The sequence below is a fragment of the Theropithecus gelada genome, chromosome 8 (genome assembly GCF_003255815.1).
Source record: "Theropithecus gelada isolate Dixy chromosome 8, Tgel_1.0, whole genome shotgun sequence".
Classification (NCBI taxonomy): domain Eukaryota; kingdom Metazoa; phylum Chordata; class Mammalia; order Primates; family Cercopithecidae; genus Theropithecus; species Theropithecus gelada.
This window is the reverse complement of record NC_037676.1, coordinates 52800066-52823187: the sequence shown is the minus strand read 5'-3', so window position 1 is coordinate 52823187 and position 23122 is coordinate 52800066. Positions and strand designations below refer to the sequence as shown.

General features: G+C 34.6%; 1 protein-coding gene across 3 annotated transcripts in view; it reads right to left on the bottom strand.

The window, feature by feature from the left end:
* The window catches only part of SNTG1 (syntrophin gamma 1), an 883016-nt gene that overhangs the window by 86749 nt on the left and 773145 nt on the right, over window positions 1–23122 (bottom strand). For all 3 annotated transcript variants that reach the window (XM_025394077.1, XM_025394078.1, XM_025394076.1), the window contains 2 exons: window positions 15127–15279; window positions 10879–10971 (listed from right to left, as the gene is read on the bottom strand). In XM_025394077.1, coding sequence (XP_025249862.1) covers window positions 10879–10971; window positions 15127–15279 — 246 coding nt within the window. The remainder of the gene's footprint in view (window positions 1–10878; window positions 10972–15126; window positions 15280–23122) is intronic.

The window sequence follows — 23122 nt, the reverse complement described above, 5'->3', positions numbered from 1 at the left end:
TTTTATAATAACTTAATGCTATCAATCTGGTAAGTTGATGCATTACAATATTTCTTTTAATCATAGCCATGCAAAATTTTTCAAAAGAATGCCCCAAATTCATGTGATAAAGAAAGCACCAGCACATTTCCATATACTACTGGTCACGGTATGCTATTTGTTATTCTTAACCTACAGATTTTATTTTCAGAAAGTTGACATGCCATCTGTCTGATGAAAATAGGCAAAAATCTTTGTTTTGTTGGGACAGCTTTCTTGGATTCTAAGAGCATGTTAGGCTGTTCCTCATGCTATAACAAAATACCCAGGACTGAATAATGTAGAAATAATAGAAATGTATTTCTTACAGTTCTGAAGACTGGAAGTCCAAGATCAAGGTGCTGGCAGATTTGGTTTCTGGTGAAAAGTCATTCTCTGCTTCGAAAATAGAGCTTGTTGCTGCCTTCTCCCGTGGCAGAAGGAGGAAGGGCAAAAGGGACTAGGACACCGCTTCAACTTCTTTTATAAGGGCACTAATTCCATTCATGAGGATAGAACCTCATAACTTAATTAGCCCCCACAATGGCTTTCCTCCTAATGCTGTCACATGAGGTATTAGATTCTAATGTATGAATTTTGAGGGAACACATTCACTCAAATCATGGCAAAGGGCTTTGTTTTTTGGTTTTTGTTTTACTTGTTGTTATTGCTGCTTTTTTCTGCAAACATGATAAAATTCGGTCACACTAATAATTTGTATTATTAATTCTCTGTAGGAATCAACTCTTCTAGCTATTTCTTTTTAACATATGAACACACAGTTTCCAGTTCAAAGGATAGTAAGCATTCTAAAGAGAAAAACAAATGAGTATCCTGAGAGAGCTACATCTAGGTAAATATATTCTGCAATCTAAGAAACAACCACTATCTCCATTCTCCACAAGGTCGTCTGTAGGCTGGCCCACTGACAGAGATTAAGCACTTTATAAAATAACTGCCAAATTAATAAATAATTATCTATATAGTTTTATTTTTGAGGCAACACTATTCTTCATGTTTACTCATATGACTTCTAAAATTTAATTATTAACTTGATTGATGCAAATTCTATGGACTGGGCTGATCTGACCTCCCATTTGATAGTGGCCTCAACCACACGACATGGTTTGACTGACAGTAGGATTTTGCAGTTATTCCCAATACAGAGACTAAAATAGAATCGCACATTAAGGCTTTCTCTCTTCTGCCTTTGCCATTTACAAGAAAAGGACATGCCTGGGCTAACCTCCTCATTCTTACAGAAGAATAAGGAACAATCAGAGGATGCTTGAGCGAACCATCCAAATTACAGCCGTACAAATTAGCCTGCCCAGGTCAATCTTCTGAATCCCACAGAAGCACTAGAAACAAATGTTTACTTTCATAAGGCAGTGATGCATGGTCATTATGTGTTACATGGCAAACTTGGGCCACTGCTGATGTAAGTGCCAACTCTTCAACATGAAGTCCAAAGCTCCTCAGATTTGGTATCTGACTATTTTACTTTTGTGTGCCCTTCCCACCCCTTAATTTTCCACCTTCTCTCTCAGTGTTCTCTCAAGTCTCCGGGATTTCACACTTGCCTTTCAATCTTCCTTCACCGTGTGCCTATTTAGCCACCCAGGACCTACAAATTCTCAAGTGAAATGTACTTTTTTTCCAGCTATTGCTAATGGCCCCTTAATCTAGTTTGTAGCTTCCAGGTTATTCCGAACTCCCTTTGCTAAGAACTATTTAAACATACGACTACTCGTTCAACATCAATTTTCACTGGGCTAAGAGGACAAAGACCTCCAAAAGCAGAGACCCTAAGGACTGGAATGTAACAGACAATAACTCTGCTGACTGGTTGATCAAAACTTCTAGAAAATACAGTGCCCCTTTGACATCTTGAGGATGGTAGCACAGTAGCAAAGGGTCTCTGGTATACATGTACTGCACTGGGTTGGACTATCCCACAGTGTGTGAGGGGCAGAAATGTCCATCTCTTTCTAAGCGTTCATCATGCAACTCTCACTGTGCAACACACTTCACACACATTTTCTTGTTTACACTTTACCATAACCCTGTGAGAAAAGTGTTATTCACATATCCATTTTAGAGATGAAGAAAATGAGGCTCATGGTGTCTGTGTGATTTGCAGAAGCAACTCCCTGGTTTGCTTTGAGGAATTTGAAACAGAAAGAAAAAGCATGATAAAATTCTAGTTACAGAAGAAAGGACATGTTGTGGTTGAAATAGGATCTGTTGAAATATGGGCTAGCTGGAAATAATGCTCAAATGTTTCAGAATCTCTATCTTATGTTTTACAATTTATTATTTTTAACATGCTATCTCATTTAATTTTCAAATAATGCTGTAAGGAAAAGCAAAGCTATATCATTCCCATTCAATTCATGCAGGTTTGAAGGATAATTCTTTGAGTTACAAAACTTTTATGGAAATCAAAAATGATAATTTAAGCAAAGGTAAACTAAAATATAATGAGAAAAGTTTGAAGTCAGTTATTCTTAATAATAATAATATTAATCCAGAAAAATATAAAATATATCAGAAGCCACAGAAAGAAAGAATAAAAAATTAAAAGATTTAAAGAAGAGGAAAACAAGATATAAAATGTAAGGGTATGAAAAGTATATATTAGCCAAAGACCTTTCGACTCTTTCTTGATTTTATTTTTTCTATATTTGAATTATAAACATAGCAGTGAATTATGTGTTAATTTTCACAGTGCCATATAATGTCCTTGTATATCAAGAAATGAGTAAAAGCCAGGCGCCGTGGCTCATGCCTGTAATCCCAGCATTTTGGGAGGCCAAGGTGGGCGGATCACGAGGTCAGGAGATTGAGACCAACTTGGCTAACAAGGTGAAACCTCGTCTCTACTAAAAATGCAAAAAAAAAAAAAAAAAAAGGAATTAGCTGGGTGTGGTGGTGGGTGCCTGTAGTCCCAGCTACTCAGGAGGATGAGGCAGGGGAATGGTGTGAACCCGGGAGGAGGAGTTTGCAGTGAGCCGAGATTGTGCCACTGCACTCCAGCCTGGGCCACAAAGCGAGACTCCCTCTCAAAAAAACAAAACAAAACAAAACAAAAGGCAGGAAAGTTTATTTTTTATATTAAGCCTCACTAATATATTGCATGGAAACTTGGGTTAATTTTTTGAATGTCATTCAAATTTGAATGTTTAATTTTTTTTAAATATTTACTTTAGGGCTATCTTTGAAATACTTGAAGATTAGAAAGCAATTACCTGATAGATAGTTTCCCTAAATGTCTGAGTTTTTTTTGCAATAAATACAATGTTCTTCATTCTCCTAAAAGCAAAGAAGAAATAATTTATCTGAAGATCATAAAAATCACATCAAACAGCTCTCTTTGTCTGTATTGCTGAGCTGTAACACAATTAGAACGAAAAAATAAATATATAATTTTAAAATGTTAAGATTTATGTGAGTACTGTCAGAACTATATTATAATGTGTAGAGTGAAGATTTCTACTTACATAGGAGACATTTCAAGAAAGAATTCATTTTGATGTTTTCAATTTTTTTTACATTTTTAGTAACTGTCTGATGTGAAATAATTGAAAGACTATGGAATAATATAAAATTTAAGAAATAAAGGGTTCATTCTATGTTGAGAAGTTTAAGTGATGGAATTCATATTGTGATCATATGAATGCTTTATATAAAAAGTCTAAAGATGTATAATGAAGTGTGTGTGTGTGTGCACATGTGTGTACATGTGGGTAATACACTTTTGGGAGAAACAGTAGCTCAGAGCTCCTTCAGTTTATCAAAGCCATGTCAAATATTTTTGAAAATAAAAATGGCCATATTAACTTCAATTCAAACTTTACCTTGAAACATTCTAGAAATCAGTATTGATTTAAAGGACTAAGTGGATTAGACAGATTAAGGTATTTCATGAATTTCAAATGTTAATGTGTTAACCGTGAATTTAATTGTAATCAAAATTATTTTGGAAAATAATCAAGTCCTCTAATTTTGTAGAAAAAATATGAAAAACCAGAATGAAGTGATTTCAGCTAAGATCATCTTGATTGTCTGTCTCTTACTGCTCAGAATGTAAGTTTGCAAAATGAAGGTCACTATACATGTGAGTGGGTTTTAACAAACATTTTCCATAACAATGCTTTTAATGCACACTCAGTTAAGGCTAATAATGGATATAAAGATGAAAGAAACCATAAAATCCTTTTATAATAGTGCACAGTAGCTTATAATCTGTGATAAAGCTCATTCTTAAGACTGTGTCCTTTTACTTCATATTTATTATCTTCATAGATCTGTTAGCCAATCTTGATTTTCAAAAAGTGTTTTTAACAAGCTAAGTATCAGTACTGGCTTTTAAATAAATTGAAGTAAAGAAGCCTTTGTAAGTATTACACCACAGCCATTCTCAATTTCAACTATTAAAATATTAAATAATGATAAAAACAAGCAGACTATAACAATTTGGGGGACCTAGTATTCTAGAGACAAGCAATGATATGAGTAATGCTGTCCTTTACCCATGTTTAAGAGTCAAATTTATGGTGTTCTAATAATCATAATGGATATTTACATAGTATGAATATGAATATTATTTGTGCTACAGTTGCATCCCATGGAGCCCTGTGACTCCTGAGCTGCAGCAGGAGGAGTAAATGCTATGTCTCAGGTGTGGGATTCCAATGCCTTCATTCTTATTTTTACTACTAACATTCAGGTGTTATTTATTGGATGTCCATATTTATTATAGAAAGAATAACTTTCAAACTTTTTTAGAATCATGGAATTTTGTAAAGCAAAAACAAAAACATAAAAGGGAGGTGCCCATAACAAATATCTCCCTTTTATAGTTTTGTTGTTGTTGCTGTTTTTGGTTTTGGTTTTTACAAAATTCCATGATTCTAAAAAAGTTTGAAAGTTATTCTATAATAAGTCATTGAGGGGAAACATAAATGCCCATTAACTCAGTATTGCCTCCACCTGCTTGCTGCAAGCTGTACCTCAGCTAGAATGTTCTTTCCACTGTGTAAACAAGATTGTGGTGGAGCGCGTGCTGGACCTTGATCATGTGGCCCAATCTATTTCTCCAGTTTTCCTCTCCCCACATACCTCCTGGAACCTTAACTTTGAGTTGTACTGTGTCTCTTTGTTCTACAGTTACACTCTGATAATTTTCTTCCCTCAATTCATAGTGTTATTCTTTGACTTTGTCATCCATGAATGTATTTGTTTTTTCCTCAGTGATAGAGTGGTAAATGCCCAGTAGAGGATAGATTTCAAAAATCTGGAATCTGATTCTGTGAAGAAAGTCAATGGTAGCTTGATGGGAATAGCACTGAATCTATAAATTATTTTGTACCTTATGGCCAAAATATTGATTCTTAATATTCATGAACGTGGAATTTTTTTTTTTCATTTGTTTGCATCCTCTCTTATTTCCATGAGAAGTGATTTGCAGTTCTCCCTGAAGAGGTCAAATTTCATATGGAACCAAAAAAGAGCCTATATAGCCAAGACAATCCTAACCCAAAAGAACAAAGCTGGAGGCATCACACTACCTGATTTCAAACTATACTACTAGGCTACAGTAACCAAAACAGCATGGTTACTGGTACCAAAACAGATATATAGACCAGTGGAACAGAACAGAGGAATCAGAAATAAAACCACACATCTACAGCCATTTGATCTTCGACAAATCTGACAAAAACAAGCAATAGGAAAGGATTCCCTTTTTGTTTGTTTGTTTGTTTGTTTGTTTTTGAGATGGAGTCTCACACTGTCACTCAGGGTGGAGTGCAGTGATGTGATCTCCACTCATGGCAACGTCTGCCTCCTGGGTTCAAGCAACTCTCCTGCCTCAGCCTCCCAAGTAGCTGGAATTACAGGTGCCTGCCACCACGTCCAGAAAATTTTTTGTATTTTTAGTAGAGACAAGGTTTCATTATGTTGGCCAGGCTGGTCTTAAACCCGTGACCTCATGATCTGCCCACCTTGGCCTCCCAAAGTGCCGGAATTACAGGTGTTAGCCACCGCACCCAGCCAGGATTCCCTATTTAATAAATGGTTTTGGGAAAACTGGCTAGCCATATGCATGAAACTGAAGTTGGACCTCTTCATTATACCTCATACAAAAATTAACTGAAGATGGAGTAAAGACTTAAATGCATGACTTAAAACCATAAAAAACATAGAAGAAAACCTAAGCAATTCCTTTCAGGTCATAGGCATGGGCAAAGACTTCATGACTAAAACACCAAAAGCCATTACAACAAAAGCCAAGATTGACAAATGGGATCTCATTAAACTAAAAAGCTTCTGCACAGCAAAAGAAACTATCATCAGAGTGAACAGGCAGCCTACAGAATGGGAGAAAATTTTGTAACATATCCATCTGACAAAGATCTAATATCCAGAATCTACAAGGAACTTAAATAAACTCACAAGAAAAAAACAACCCCATCAAAAAGTGGATGAAGGTATGAACAGACACTTCTCAAAAGAAGAAATTTATGTAGCCAACAAATATATGAAAAAAAGCTCATCATCACTGGTCATCAGAGAAACACAAATCAAAACCACAATGCGATACTATCTCACACCAGTTAGAGTGGCAATCATTAAAACGTCAGGAAACAACAGATACCAGTGAGGATGTGGAAAAATAGGAACACTTTTACACTGTTGGTGGGGAGTGTAAATTAGTTCAACCATTGTGCAAGACAGTGTGGTGATTCCTCAAGGATATAGAACCAGAAATACGATTTGACCCAGCAATCCCATTACTGAGTGTATACCCAAAGGATTATAAATTGAGTACATACCCAAAGGATTATAAATTCTCCTATGAAGACACGTGCACACGCATGTTTATTGAGGCACTATTTATAATAGCAAAGACTTGGAACCAACCCAAATGCCCATCAATTATAGACTGGATAAAGAAAATGTGGCATATATGCACCATGGAGTACTATGCAGCCATAAAAAAGGGATGAGTTCACTCCCTTTGCAGGGACATGGATGAAGCTGGTAACCATCATTCTCAGCAAACTAACACAGGAACAGAAAACCAAACACCACATGTTCTTGCTTATAAGCGGGAGTTGAACAATGAGAACACATAGACATCATACACTGGGGCCTGTTTGGGGGTAGGGGCATGGAGAGGGATAACATTAGGTCAAATATCTAATGCAGGCAGGGGTTAAAACCTAGATGACAGGTTGATGGGTACAGCAAACCACCATGGCACAAGTATACCTATGTAACAAACATGCATGTCTTGCACATGTATCCCAGAACGTAATGTATAATTTAAAAAATTAAAAATAAAAAAAAGAATCGAAAAACACATTTGGAATCTGGATTTTGCCCAGATGGTCTTAATTTCAGTCAAACATTATTTCAGTAGTTTTCTATTCTCAAACACACATGTGATCATTTCTTTCCTTTGTCTCAAACCCTAAATGTATTCCCCTGTTCTTAGAATCACTTCCAATTTCTTAATTGGATCTTTTTTTAAAATCTGGCTCTTAGATACCCATAAACATGATCTCTCATCCCCCTCTTCCCTCAAATTCCATGTCCTTCCTCACTTACAGATATCTGTCTGGGCAGTTTCATCCTGCTTGTCTCAACTTTAAGGAAACGTCTTTGAAGACTGATGTGTATGCTCTCCCATGTCTCACAAGAGACAGCAGGCATTCGATGAAGATTTATTCATAAATTAAATGAGTGTTTTGTAGATGCCACTGCTGAGATTTCTATTTAACTAGGAACTCTATCACTAGATATAATTAATTAATGCACATATACATATTTAAAAGAATATAATGGCAACAAGGCTATGCTTTTAGCTATGTAAATTAAGTACGGTTAACATTATTCTTTGACATAATAATAATAATACCCTTCTCTAACAGTGAAAAGGCTACATTTTAATAAGGATGAGAATGACAAAGAACAAGCTGAGCTGTATAGTAATGAATTTGGGAGGAAATCACTCAGCAACAGTAAGGGAACTGAAGAATGTATCACCTCCTTATACCCTGCTAATGTAAATGTAAGCATAGGGAGCAGAATGCTATTTAATATGTCTTGTGCTCTGGCAAGTCAAGGGTAATCTTTTACTCTGGGAACTTCCAAGCACAGGTGGTAAGTAATGAGAATTAGCTTGACATTTTCAGACATCCCTCTACATCCACACATTTAGCATACCAGTGTAATCTAAAATCATGCGGACTCTCATTCCCTGAAATAAGAGATGCAGCAATTCTTTCCTTCATTGATATATTAACAATACACTATCTGCTTTATATGGAGCTCACTTAATGACCCAGAATAGAGTCCACCGCTTTCCTGGAATCTCTTCTTTATTACAAGACCTTTGGTTTGCTTCTGTAGTAACTTCAAGGTTGGAAGTTACAAGAAGAAGTGCAGAAGGACAAAGCATATTCAGCTAAAGGGTAAACTCTCCTGAATCCAAACATTTAAAAACTGTTGAACATATAGTCTTAGAGATATTTTTCACATTCATATTACTTAGCAAAAATAGACAGAAAATAACTAGATATTATTTATTTTAATAAAACATTGGACAAAGCATGTTTTGATTTGTATGTAACAATTATCTTTTTTTGTCATATTTAAAAATAACTTCCAGGCTCATTTGATGAAGGGGTGCAAGTTTCTTGCAGTAAGCCCAGTTCAGTGGTTTGTCCAGGAATCTCCATTTTTGCTTGTCCTCCTCTTTATGTCTGACATAACTATTAATAGTTCCTACTTTCATTCTCCAAGTATCATAATCTGTGATGGATACTACAATCTCCTTGATTAATGTGTAGATTCCTTTTAGCCTTTCCCAATTCTCAGATTGCCTTGAAGTTAAATGCTTCCAATGATAGAATCAGAAAATAGAACAGTGACTACTATTCCTGAAGGCCTCTGGTGTTTTCCTGAGTATCAAGCTTGGACTGATTAAATTATCATTTCCTATTAAACTGTTTTCCCTGGATGGCATCATAATCATTCACTTAGACTCTCCTGACTACTCACTCATTCCCAGAACACCCAGCAGAAGTAGACAGTAATGCCAGATAGGACATTGGTGTCATGATTTTCTCCTTTATTATACAGAGTCAACAGGACACTGACATAGGTTAGTATTATGCTAGCCTTAAAATAAACTCAGAATAGATTCACATACTCAGAAATATATTCATGTGAATTTTATTTTTCTCATTCGCTAATGTAAGATTCTTGCAGATTCATGTAACAGAGTTTGGTGACAATTCTGGCAATAACATTTTCTTTTTAAAATCAGACTTTGACTTTTCTAGTTAGTGTAATTTGCTTCTAAATTTATTTATAAAATTAACTTATTACTCATTTAACTAATTATTTAATTTATCAAATTAATTTAATACTCAGGAGCCTATCTTGATTTGATGAGCATTTTAATGAAAAAATTAGTAATAGGAATAGTTTATGGCAGTCTCATTTGAGAGTTTTCAAGAGTCATTGGCATTTAAAATTCCTTATTCACAAAGTATTCTTTTGTCATGATGCAAAGGCAATACATTAGATGGCCAAATCTGACCAGCAAATGTGTGCTGTTTAATTTTACCATATTAAAATAAAAATAACTATTAACCATCTTTAAGTAATGTGAGATTTTGCAGGAGAATGCCAACTGCTGGGTCATGAAGATTCACAAGGTGAATGACCACAAGGCTGAATCCTACCTGGATCCCACCATTAGACGTTCATCTTTCCCGAATCAAGCACCCCCAGTGCCTCCTACAGTCCATCTTTCCTACACGTTTGTACCACTGTTTTATTTTGTTGGCATCTGCTTTAGAAAATCCCACACAAGACTTAATTTCTAGATAAAATATGTATGTTCTGGTAAAGAATTATTCATGAATTCTTAAAATTAGTGAGAAGGAACAAATCAATTTATACCCAAGCCATACTTTGATGAAGGAGGAAGTGGAATGGATCTAAGGAACTGAGATCCTCAATGAGAGGGAAGAGAAAGTCTTCCATGGGGACAACGGTCCCAAGTCACAAACTGTAGTAGTGCCTAGAAGGAGATTACCAGTTGAATGGGGGTCAGTTGACCTTTAAGATCACTTCCAATTAAAAATAATGATAATAATGTGCAATGCTTTGGCTTTGTCATTTGTCATTCCATCATAATCAAAATTGGATTTTTTTAGGTATGATTGGCTGAGTAGGCACCCTCTCTCATTCAATGTGCATCACTCCCAGAGATATATACTTTGGGAAAAGAGCACCTCATAGTGCATAATCCTTATTAAGTCAAGTGTTTATAAAAGTCCTACTCCCTGGCTAGACTCTAAACTTTAAATTTTCACCATTCAATAATTTTAACATGTCAGCTATATATATATATATTTTAAAAAACAACATGTTTTCCTTCTTTTTGTCTTGCAGAAGTTGATGCAGGTAAAGTATAAAGAAACATGTTTTTTTTTTTTTTTTAAATTGCTTTTTGGGGAAGAAAATGTCCCTTCAATTATAAAGTCATATCTTTAAAAAACAGGAAAATGATTGATTGATAGACACATACATAGATAGACTTATAAAGAAATATTTACTTTCATATAGTTACAGTTTTGTGGTACTACGTTTGTTTTATTAAAAATTCAAACTTTTTTTCAGATTGAAGCATAATTTAATTTCCATTAACAAAAACGAGGATCTTAAATCGGACATATGATTACAATTAAAATGCTGAAAGGAGTTATGAGGCATTTAAATCATCCTTGAATTAGAATGTTTGCAGCATATTTCTCAGAGTTGACCTTAACACATTACCTTTGTTGCAGCATCAAAGCAGATAAATCCTGTGCTGAAGTCAATTGTGAGTCCCATTAGATGACTTTCTAGCACACATGCATAGGTCTTGCACTAGGTAGAACAGAAAGTATTGTTACTTTTCATGTTATTGATGCAATATTAATATTAAGAACTATGTGACAGCTTCTGCAGTAAGTACTTCATACAATACCTAATTTAATATTAACAATAATTGGATAAAGAAGGGAGGATTATCAACATTTTAATGTTAACGAAACAGAAGCTGAGAGTGTTGGGTTTTATTTTTAACTTGCCAAGGTGTATGCCTGGCCAAGTTTCCAATCCTGCTCCCTCTAGTTTTGTCTTTACATTGTGCTACACTGTTGGTTTTTGCTGTATTGACAATAAAGGTTGTATATAAAAAGTTTTAGGTGTAGGCAAGTTTATGTTAAGTCGTTATTTACTGTAGCCAACCATTTTCATTAAACAGAAAGATAACTATTGTTAAATAGCATTGTCTTGAATTCTCAGGATATCAATGTTATGGATATTATTAAACCACATTCTCATGCACACAAATACAAATTTAGTAACCAAGCCAAAAGAGTAGATCTTGATCTTAAGAGTCTTTCTCTGTTCTTCAATGTTGCACAAGATATTCCTACAGATATGTACCACTTTCCAATTTATTTATTTAGAACTACAGACAATTTTTAAAAATCAACAAGTAATTACTTTCACAGTGAGGTCAGATAATATTATAATTTTTCTTTTTTCTTTTTTTTTTTTTGAAATAGAGTCTTGCTCTGTCACCCAGGCTAGAGTATAGTGGCACAATGTCAGCTCACTGTAATCTCTGCCTCTTGGGTTCAAGCAATTCTCTTGCTTCAGCTTCCAAGTAGCTGGGACTAGAGTCATCTGCCACTGTGCCTGGCAAATTTTTGTATTTTTAGTAGAGATGGTGTTTCACCATCTTGGCCAGGCTGGTCTCAAACACCTGACCTCATGATCCACCCACCTCAGCCTCCCAAAGTGCTGGGATTACAGGCGTGAGCCCCTGTGCCCAGCCTAATTTTTCATATTAAATATGGATACCGAAATATAAAGAAAACAGGATATAAATCAAATATGAAATAAAAACTTGAGGTTTATATATGCCACGATGTATTGTTACATCTATAAGCCAGTTTTATTTGCATTTAATTTTAAATCATGGTGGGATATTCCAATCATGAAAAATATCTGTGATTCATGTACAAGACGAGAGAGAAGTAGAGACAGAGACAAAGAGAGAGAAGAAAAAAAGGAAGAGAAGTTTATCTGAAGTAAATTTTTAATACCTATCCTTACATTGTATTTTTTTTACAATACCATATGTAAAACTGCACTAATTGAATCCCATTCTGAATGTAATCATAACTAAATACATTAAGTTGCCTTCACCAAAAATTACATTCTTGTGTTTAAGCCTTATTAGCATAGAAAAATTATAATGATGCAAAATTATTATTGGAGTTACTTTTTTTAAAAAAAAGCAGACTAAAGAACATACTTAATGGGCCTCAAAAGCCCATTTTGGGGAGTAATTATATTTGTTTAATACATGAGCATTGTGCATGCTTACATCCACCCATTAGCACTTTATTAAAACTATTATCAACATTAAGGAATGTTTAAGGCTATAAAATTTTCTCCTAATTTAGACATAATAGTTTGCTAATTTCAAGGACTGTCATTTAAACAAGAAAATGTCAGGTGAAAATAAATTCGGTGCAGCATATTAAAATTTTTCTATTAAGTTCAGCATTACAAATTAAATTAGATTTTTCTCAATAATCATTAAATTGAAACAGATGCGCTATAAATTGAGACTCATTGAAGTCTCAATTTATATATAGCCTCAAGTTCTATCATTTATAATATTAATAGCATATCATGAGTATAGTTAACATATGTTTAATATTGAAATATTTAATTTGTTGTTTAATTTGTTTCCTTAAAAACAAATTATACAGAGAAAAATCAATAAATAAATTATCCTTTTTAAGGAAGTTTAAATGAGAAACACTTCGAAAGTCAATTCATTACTTTTTTTTCTGCTTGTTTTACAACAGAACTTATGTTCCTTCTTTATTTAATTCCTTACCAACTTTAATGGAAGTGATAAATTAAGAATATAGAAGAAAAACATGTAAGGTTCTTCACGTAAATATATTCACATCTTGAATTTTGAAAGTAACACTACAAAGGTGTTCAGCCATTGATTTCTCATATAGTAAACAAAAAAAGTTATAAAATCTGTAGAACAACTAAAAGCTAAAAAGACATTAAATATTTTACCTTTCACTTCTGACATGTATCTTACACTGGCATTGTGAATGGGCAAGGAGATAGTCCAATGTATTTCAGTGAATATCAGTTTACAGAACACAACACCCAGATTCAAAGATTTTATCTCTATCTAATTTATAAATATCAGGAGACTTAAAATAAAATACTACATTGGAACCAAAATGTTAAAATTACCATGTAGTTGTTTCCAAGCAAAGTGGACTGTTGTAGAGAAATAATAATTTTGAAAACCTGAAAGTATAAATTTGAATAACAAAACTGTCAACTTGCATTACATTAAATTATATTTTAATGCTTTAAATGGTCTTGGACCTTGACTTGGAATAAAAATTATATTTAATATATTTTTGTTTCCATTTTTTATATAATACATATTTTTTTGAATTGAGGTTCTATGAACTAATTGTGGAAACTATTTTTTTTTTAGCTATTTAAGACTTTTTAGATGCATGAAGATAAAAGCAGAGTTATTGAAAAGAGTCAGCTGAACAATTAAAAAAACTATAATTGGAGTTTTCTTTCTGTCCTCTTCCTCTGATTGTAATGACATACTGGTACAACTTGATGTGTTGACTACAGAGGTTTGTGGTCAGAAAATAGAAATCAGTTCAACATGTTCAAAATATATGTATCCAACAATCCTATTTTAAGCAAACTTTCCAGAATAGTCAATGCTAGATTATTCACCGTATTTGTTTTCATAATTAAGTGTCCATGTGTGTATTTAGGTCCTTGCTCTATGGATCCATTTGCATGTGGCAAGCGCATGATAACCTTTCAGTTTGTCCACAGGTCTGTTTGAGGTCAGCCACAGAACCAACTTTGGGAGGCTGTTTCATTCAATGTTCTTGTGAAGACAGAGGCTGAGGGCTCTATAAAGTTTGATCTAGTGTATAACTTCACAGTTAAGAAACAAAGTTCAATAAATATCTGTTGACTACTCATCATGTGCAAAATGCACTGGACCATGGTTGGCACATGAATAAGATAATTCCAAACAATCTATAATTTAGTGCAGGGAATAACAAGCACATGTCACTGCAATACAAAACAGACTGAGTGTGAGCAACCCTTAAAGAAAAGACAAATAAATGGAAGAATCTTATAGATGCTGCTATAAATAAGTAGAAAATATGGTATAAATTTTATCACTAAACTATGCTATTTTAAAATCTATTTCCTATAATTGTATTTCCAATCAGATGTGTCAGTTTTATGATTTTTGTTCTTATATGTGTTAATGATTTTAAGTAAAAATGTAATTGCTTTTCACGAATAGTATGAATGAAATTGATTAGTTTGCATTTTCTTTTCTGTAAAAAAAAAAACCAGACAAGTATGTTATATCGTGTTCAAAAGTGAGAAGAAGAGTTGTTTGAACAGGATAATTGTAGGAGGAGTATTGGCAAGCATTAGGCATGGTGGGCTGGAAATCAGGAACATGTTCCTGGATGATATGACCTTTGATAAAAAGTTTCAAAACCTCTATAAGGCTTTGAAGGACGGAGGCAAAGGGAAGGTTTTCTAGAAGAAAGAGCATTGTGAGTAAATGATGCCAACAGATTGGAAATTAGGAGGTCATATTTGGAGAACAGGAAGTGACTGTCAACAATGAATTAAATTAGAGTATTTTCTATATTAGATTTAAGTCAGAGTAATGTCTAATTAAAATTAGAAATATATTTTTGATTAGTAGTAGGAAATAGCCTGGAAAGATCAAGTTGTGGAAAAATTAAAATTTTATTCAGAGTTGTATTACTCGTCACTAAATAAAAATGACTAATTATGGAATGTATTTGAGGTCAAGACTCCTGGAACTGGATTTTTACACTACTTTGGAATGATATTAGAATTCTAGGGAAGTGGACATGCATCTGAGCGAGCCACACATCCTGCGGTCCCACAGACTCTCACCTGTATCCGTTCTACTTCTAGAAAGGTTGCTGTCTGGAACGCTCTTTCCCATTGGGCAAGGTCACTTTCCAGCTCTACTGAGAAGTACAGGTCCTCCCCAGACTCAGACTGCACGGTGAAGCAGTGTTTCCGTCGGTCCAGCAGGTCACTGTCCTGGTGAAAACCTGGAGTTACACAGGCTGGCACACATCACTTCACATTGCTAACCTGGCCATTCCTGACTGGAGCAAGGTGTGGAAGCCACAGGTAAAAAGATAACACTCTGTGAATTCACCATGTCTTCATTACAAATTATTCCAGAACTCCGGGCTTCAAAGCCAATAACTAACACATGACTTCTCTGTCTTTACACTGAAGCATGTCCGTAAAATAGAAGTTAGGGTTTCTGGCTTCAACTCTTACCAACAATATAACCACCAAAGCATTTAACATACAAGACTTGGTTTATTACTGTTCAAAGGGGTGACACACTAACTCTTCCCTTCCTTACATAAATGTTATGATATTGAAATTAAATAATGCTTTGAACATGTTTGTAAATTTTAAGGAACTTTATAAGCAAACTGAAATATTCTTCTCCATGAGAAATGAAAAAGAAAATGAGTCTAATTTGTCTACAGCACTAATATTACTTTAAAAAAACATATTATTTACCTTACTTGTGTAACTGTATTTCATTGTATCAAAAAGATGACTTTGATGCTAACAATTTCTTGGTCTTACAAGGAATTTTCAACTAAAGTATTCACAAATTTACACGTATTCCAATTTAAGAGATTTAAACATAAGAAAAAAAAATGAAGCAAATAATTTATGAAATAGAGTAACTCAATGCAACATGTCAGATATAGCATTTTAAATACAGTCATGTGCCGCATAAGGACGATTCGGTTAATGATAAACTGTATATTTAACAGTGATCCTATAAGGTTATAATGGAGCTGAAAAATTCCTATTCTCTAGCAATGTCATAGCCGTTGTAGTGTCATAGAGCAATGCATTACTCATGTGTTTGTGGTCATGCTGGTATAAACAAACCTGCTGTGCTGACAGCTATATAAGTCTGGCACATATGATTATGATATATGCTACATAATAATCATGATAAGAAAGACTATGCTACTGGTTTATGTATTTACTGTATTATAGTTTTATTGAATTTTTTAGTGTACTCCTTGTATTTATTAAAAAAAATAGTTAACTATAAAACAGGCTCAGGCAGTTTCTCAGAAGGTATCCAGATGGCAGCATCATTACCATCAGAGATGACAGCTGCATGCGTGTTATTGCCCCTGAAGATCTTACAGTGGGACAAGATGTGATGGTGGAAGACAGTGATATTGGACATCCTGACTCTGTGTAGAACAAGGCTCATGTGTGTTTTTCTGTCTTATTTTTTTAAAAAAATTTTAAAAAGTCAAAAATAAAAAATACATTTTTAAATTTAAAAGTAGAAAAAAAAGTAGAGAATAAGGATATAGAATAATTTTGTACAGCTGCATAACATGTTTGTTTTAAGCTAAGCACTTTTACAAAAAAGTCCAAAGTTGAAAAAATTAAGTTTGTAAAGTAAAATATATTACAGTAAGCTAAGGTTAATTTATTATTGAAGAAAAACATTATTTTTTATAAATGTAGTATAGCCTAAGTGTTCAGTGTTTATAAAGTCTATAGTGCTGTACAGTAACAGCCTAGGCCTTCACATTCACTCACCACTCACTCACTGACTCACCTACAGCAACTTCCATCCTGCAAGCTCCATTCATGGTAAGTGTCCTGTACCTGTGTATCATGTTTTCAAAATCTTTTAGACTGTACTTTTACTTTACTTTTTCTATGTGTAGATGTGTTTAAACAACTACTTACCATTGTGTTACTTTTGCCTACAGTATTCAGTATATTCATATGCTATACAGCTATTCAACCTAGGAGCAATGGGCTGTACTGTATAACCTAGCTATGCAGTAGGTTATGATGTCTCAGGTTGCGTAAGCAAATTCTGTGGTGTTCGCACAACAGTGGAACCATCTAACTGAGAGGCACTTCCTAAAATATATCTCGATCATTAAATGACTCATGACTCTATATATGCTGTATATATGCAGTGTACTGAAAACTGTCACAGGGTTAATCACTGGTATCTGTAATCATTTCTCCTAAGGAGGGATGTAAGTGTATCATTATTAAACACCCAAAATACTAGATGGAATTCTCTGCTTTGGCAAGTGTTTAAAAAATAATAACTATTTTCTTTGTTTCCCATTTGCAGTCTTATAATCTCTGGAAGAGGGCTAATGGAAGGCAGTTACTTTCAGGGTTGTAGAATTTAGCTCTGACCCTTGTTGCCAGTAGATGCTCAGAAAGCTAAAATGATGATAAATGCTGTGCTTATTGATTTTCCTACTCTGTCTGAAAGGAGAAAAAAATGAAAACATAATATTTTTGTGAGTACAATCCAATGATAAATTATAAATACTTTTTAGCAGTTTTGGGGTTATAATGTCTATGGAGGCAACAAAGAGAGATAATAACCACACAAGTAAATATGTTAGTACAAATTATTGTAAGTGCCATTATAAAAAAAAATAAGAGGCTGGGGGCGGTGGCTCACACATCTGTAATCCCAGCACTTTGGGAGCCTGAGGCAGGCAGTTAACTTGAGATCAGGAGTTCCAGATCAGCCTGTCCAATATCGTGAAACCCCATCTCTACTAAAAATACAAAAATTATCCAGATGTGGTGGTGCATGCCTGTAATTCCAGCTATGCAGGAAGCTGAGGCAGGAGAATCACTTGAACCTGGACAGGGAGGTTACAGTGAGCCAAGACTGTGCCACTGCACTTCAGCGTGGGCAACAAAAGGGAAACTCCATCTCAAAAATGGAAGAAGGAGAAGGAGAAGGAGAAGGAGAAGCAGAAGCAGAAGCAGAAGCGGAAGCAGAAGAAGAAGGAGGAGGAGGAGGAGGAGGAGACACAGAAGAAGCAGCTGTGCAGGAAGAGGTAGAGGAAGAAGAAAGTATTACATCACAATACATTGAAAAGCCAGAGGAATGTTCTCTAGGAAATGAATTTTAAACAGTAACTGAAAATGAGTAGAAGATTAAAGATAAAGTATAGAAAAAGGGTGTTCTTTCCAGAGAGTGGATGGGGCTGGTTGGGACCAAGTGAGGCACTTCAGAAATAAATAAATAAATAAAAAAAAAAAAAAAAAAAAAAAGGTGGCAGAAACATTGAGAGCTAAAGCTAGGGAAAGACATGGGATGATTGGTCTGGTTATAAATTTTGGACTTGAACACAGTATAATGACAAGCTACATAGCAAAAATTTTAGTATGCCCTCTCTTTATACTGCAGATGTTTCAACATCTACATTAGCTTTTTAAATTGATAAATTGGCACAAAAACTGTAACTCAACATTGCAGTTTCCAGAAACTTTGCCAATTTTATGGTTTATTAAATTGGCCTTAATCTACATTATAATAAAAATGTTATCTAATGTCATTATTAGTCAGAAAAATTTGGTGTTTTTTCCTTTTCATAAATCACATGTAGCAATAGGATCTTAAAATGGCCTTCATGTAAGATTTTCTATTCTCTTGGCAAAACTTTTCTCCTTTACTCTTTTAAAACTCAATTTAAGATCTTCTGTTGTATTACCCAAGTGGTGACTCTCTCTCAGACAAAGGATCCTCTAATCAACTCTGCAAATACAGTTTCAGCATATCTGAAAACTTCTTGCAATTTCCTATTGTTATTTATAAGATACTTCTCATGAACTGACTCATACCACAAATTGCATCTGAGCACCCAGGTCTCATTTTAGTGAGGGAGAGAAATATGTTAAAATAATGAGCATATGACAGTGCTATAGAGGTAACATGCTAAGGAAGCAGAATAAGGAGCCATAAATCATCTTGAGGTAAAGTAGGAGGGGGAAAGTTGTATTGTAGGGAGAGACTGTAGTACTATCAAGGACTTAAAGACAAATGCAAGAGCAATGTGATGCAAGCCTTTAAAAGACCAGATGATCCTGCTAAGAAATTCACAGAATGCACCTGCCAGGAAAAGATATTGAAGAGTTTCAAGTGAGAAGGAGGCAGCATAGACGGTAAGTTTTAGATGGCTAAGAGTGGATGAGTGGGAAGAGTAGAAAGTTCAGAAAAAGCAGAAGATCCTTTATCAGAAATTCAGTGAAAAGTGACTATAGCTCAATCATTTTAAAGGTCTACTTTCAAAGTAATCATGTAAAATCATTGACACTAGATTTCTCTTACTAGAGTTTCTACTTTTGCTGCCTATAACATTTCAAAAGATTGTGTTCCTTTATGGTTGCAGTCATTATCAAGTTATATGCAAGCAATTATATATATATATATATATGTATGTATGTGTCTGAAAAACTAACATACTCTTAGAGGCTGGCATTGACTAGAAGTATTAGTATAATAAGGAGTATTCACACATGATTATTCACATAGGTATAAGTAAGAATGTATATATTCCTCTTTCTCACCCTCATTCTCTCACTCACATGCATGCAGGAGCTGTAAGAAGGTGATAAGAATAAAAGCTCTAGCTTCAAAATTCTGTCTGGATTTGAATCTCCTCTCTTTTATTTATTAGTAGGTAATCTTTGGCAAGTTCATTACCATATAATAGCTTCCTTCACTCATCACTAAAGTGGAAATAATTAATTGATCTGATGATTAAATAAGATACTATGTTTAATTATTTGCTTAGTCTCTAATACTTGGAAGTACTTAATTAATGTTGAGTATTTCTGTTATCAGTGTTGATTCAATAAAATAAATATAGATAAATATTTGTATCATTTCCTAACTTGCCCTCCATGGCTTGCTCTCTGCATGCATTTCTCTTTTGTCAAAGTGTGACTTATACCCGAGTAGAAACAATAGTCTCCAGAATACTTTTTTGTCAGTTGGAAAGTATCATTTAATAATGGTAATGATAATAATAATAGCTAAACACAACAAGAACACATTTTTTGCATTTTTCTCAATTTTCTCACTTCTCCAGAAGTATCTTCTATTTTGTTAGATTTGTTCCAAGTCCCCTGAACACTTTCTATAGACCAATAACCATATGCTGTCCTTCATTGGAGACCTCTCAGATGTATAAAGCACTATTACAAAGAAACAACAGGCTTTTTTTCAAGATAGCTGACTAGATGCTTTTCCAGGGTACTTCGTCCACTTAGAAGAGTAACAATGATGTGTAGACAATCACACTTCGCACATATGAAAGCAAAATCAAATATTGGGACCCCAAACTCACTATACCAAAGGGCCAAGCTTAGGTAGTGAGTCATGAAAAAACTCCCTTCCTTTCATTCCCAAAAAGCTGTAATTTCATGTTTACTTTACTTTACATAAAATGTAGCTTTTCTGCACATGAATAAGATCCTCACAAGAATGTGACCTCTTATTTCTTTGCCTACCCAGACTTTTGTTCTTTCTTCTTCCTCCTGCTTGCTTTTTCCTGTTAAATATTGAAGTTCCCAGAACCCTTTTTAAAAAAAGCACAGGGTCCAGATCTCCTTGTGATTTGTGTTTCTTTTTCCCAGTCATGTTCTCAACCTTGGCAAAATAAACCTCTAATTGATTAAGATCCACCTCAGTCACTTTTTTTGTTTACAAACGTATTATCCAAGAGAGAACACAGGAGTTAAACAGAAACACATGAAGAAACTCCAGAATCTGACCAGAAAAAGAAGAGCAGTCAGGCTGTGTGGCTGGGACTGGCTGAAAATGAGAATACAGTAAATTCCCAATATGGGAGAGGGTGAGTGAGTATCTCTCTGTGGTCCACTTTTCCACTATAGATTCATGTAATTCAGGCCACAGTAGAGCACCATGACTTTTCTAAGCCCTAGATCTACTTTGGGGAGTGGCTGGGAGACCGTAAGAAGTACCTGCTCTGGGACCTGGGAACCTACAACAGAACACCATTCTTGATCCTAGCTCTTTGCAAGCTGTGCACAGTCCTGAAAACTAGCAGCAGTGGCAGACTTTGGCATTAAATACACTCTAACTGTATCCTGGGGATCTGGTTCTCAAGCAGGGAAGAGGTTCCCACAGCTGGAACTGATAATCAACTACATCATGGGCTCCAGCCATTGGCATGTTGGAACCAGGCTCATCCTATCTTTCACTTCACCCCTTCCCCTGCCAGAGCAGGAGGGGATTTGCTTGGGAGGTATGGTGTTGGACTGAGCAGTGACTCCTAAGGCCTGGGGCAGCTTGTGTTGACAACTAGAAGCAAACTACACTAACTAAGTGAATATCCAAACCTACTGGCATAGTTGAGAAGGTGGTGGGCCCCACCAAAACTGGGGCATGAGAGAAAATCAGATCTCACTCCTCTTGGCCAAGGTAGCAGTACTGAGTCCACACCTTTATCCTTATATACTCACAAACTAGAAAATCTAGAGGAAATGGACAAATTCCTGAAAACTTACTACCTCCTAAGATTGAATCAGGAAGAAATAGAAACCTTGAATAGACAAATAACAACATTGGATTTAAATCCAATTAAAAAATCTCCCAACTAAGAAAAACCTCCCAACAAAGAAAATCCCAGGGACAGATGGATTCACATCCAAATTCTAGCAAATGTACAAGGAAGAACTGGTGCCAATACTCCTGAAACTCTTCAAAAAAATTGAAAAGGAATTTCTCCCTAACTTATTATACAAACTATATCACCCTGATACCAAAGTCAGGCAGAAACACAACAACAAAAAAAATAAAACTACAGACATATATCCCTAATTAACACAGATATAAAAAATCTCAACAAATTCTCAGCAAATTAAATCCAACACATCAAAAAGATATTACATCATGATCAACTCAATTTTACACCAGAAATGCAAGAATGATTCAACATATGCAAACAAATAAATGCCATACATTACCTAAACAGAATTAAGACCAAAAATCATATGATCATCTTAATAGACACAGAAAAAGAATTTTTTAAAATTCAACATTGCTTCCTAAGAGCACAATCTCAAAACCCTCAACAAATGAGGCATAGAAGGAACATACCTCAAAATAATAAAGGTCATATATGACAAACCCACAGTCAACATCATACTGAAAATGGAGAAGTTGAAACATTCCCCATAAGAACTGGAATATGAGAGGGATGTCCACTCTTAACACTCCTATTTAACACAGTAATATAGTACTAGACAGAACAATTAGGCAACAAAAATAAACCAAAGGCACCCAAATTGGAAAACAGGAAGTCAATTATCCTTGTTTGCTGATGATATAATCAGGTATCTCAAAAAATCTAAAGACTACACCAAAAAAGTTTTAGATTTGATAAATAAATTCAATAAAGTTTCATAATACAAAATTAACATACAAAAATCTGTAGCTTTTCTATACAGCAACAATAATGCAGTTGAAAGGAGGGCAATCTTATTTATAATAACTTCCAAAAAAATCCAGAAATATATTTAAGCAAGGCTGTGAAAGAATTCCACAAGAAAAACTACAAAACACTGATAAAAGAAATTATAGTTGATACAAACAAATGACAAAACAGCCCATACTCATGGATCAATAGAATTAATACTGTTAAAATGACCATATTTCCCAAAACAATTTACAATTTCAATGCAATGCCTATCAAAATACCAATGCCATATTTCACAGATTAGAAAATTATAAATTCTAAAATTGATATGGAATCCCCAAAGACCCCAAATTAGCCAAAGCAATCATAAACAAAAATAGCAAAGCTGGAGGCATCACATTACCTGACTTCAAATAATACAAGATGTCTATAGTAAGCAAAATAGCATGGTACTGGTGTAAAAACAGACAAATAGATCAATGAAACAAAAAAGAGATCTCAGAAATAAAGCCATATACCTACAGCCACGTGAACTTTGTCAAAGTCAACAAAAATATACTCTGAGTAAGGGACATTTTCTTTCATAAATGGTGCTAGGAAAATTGGGT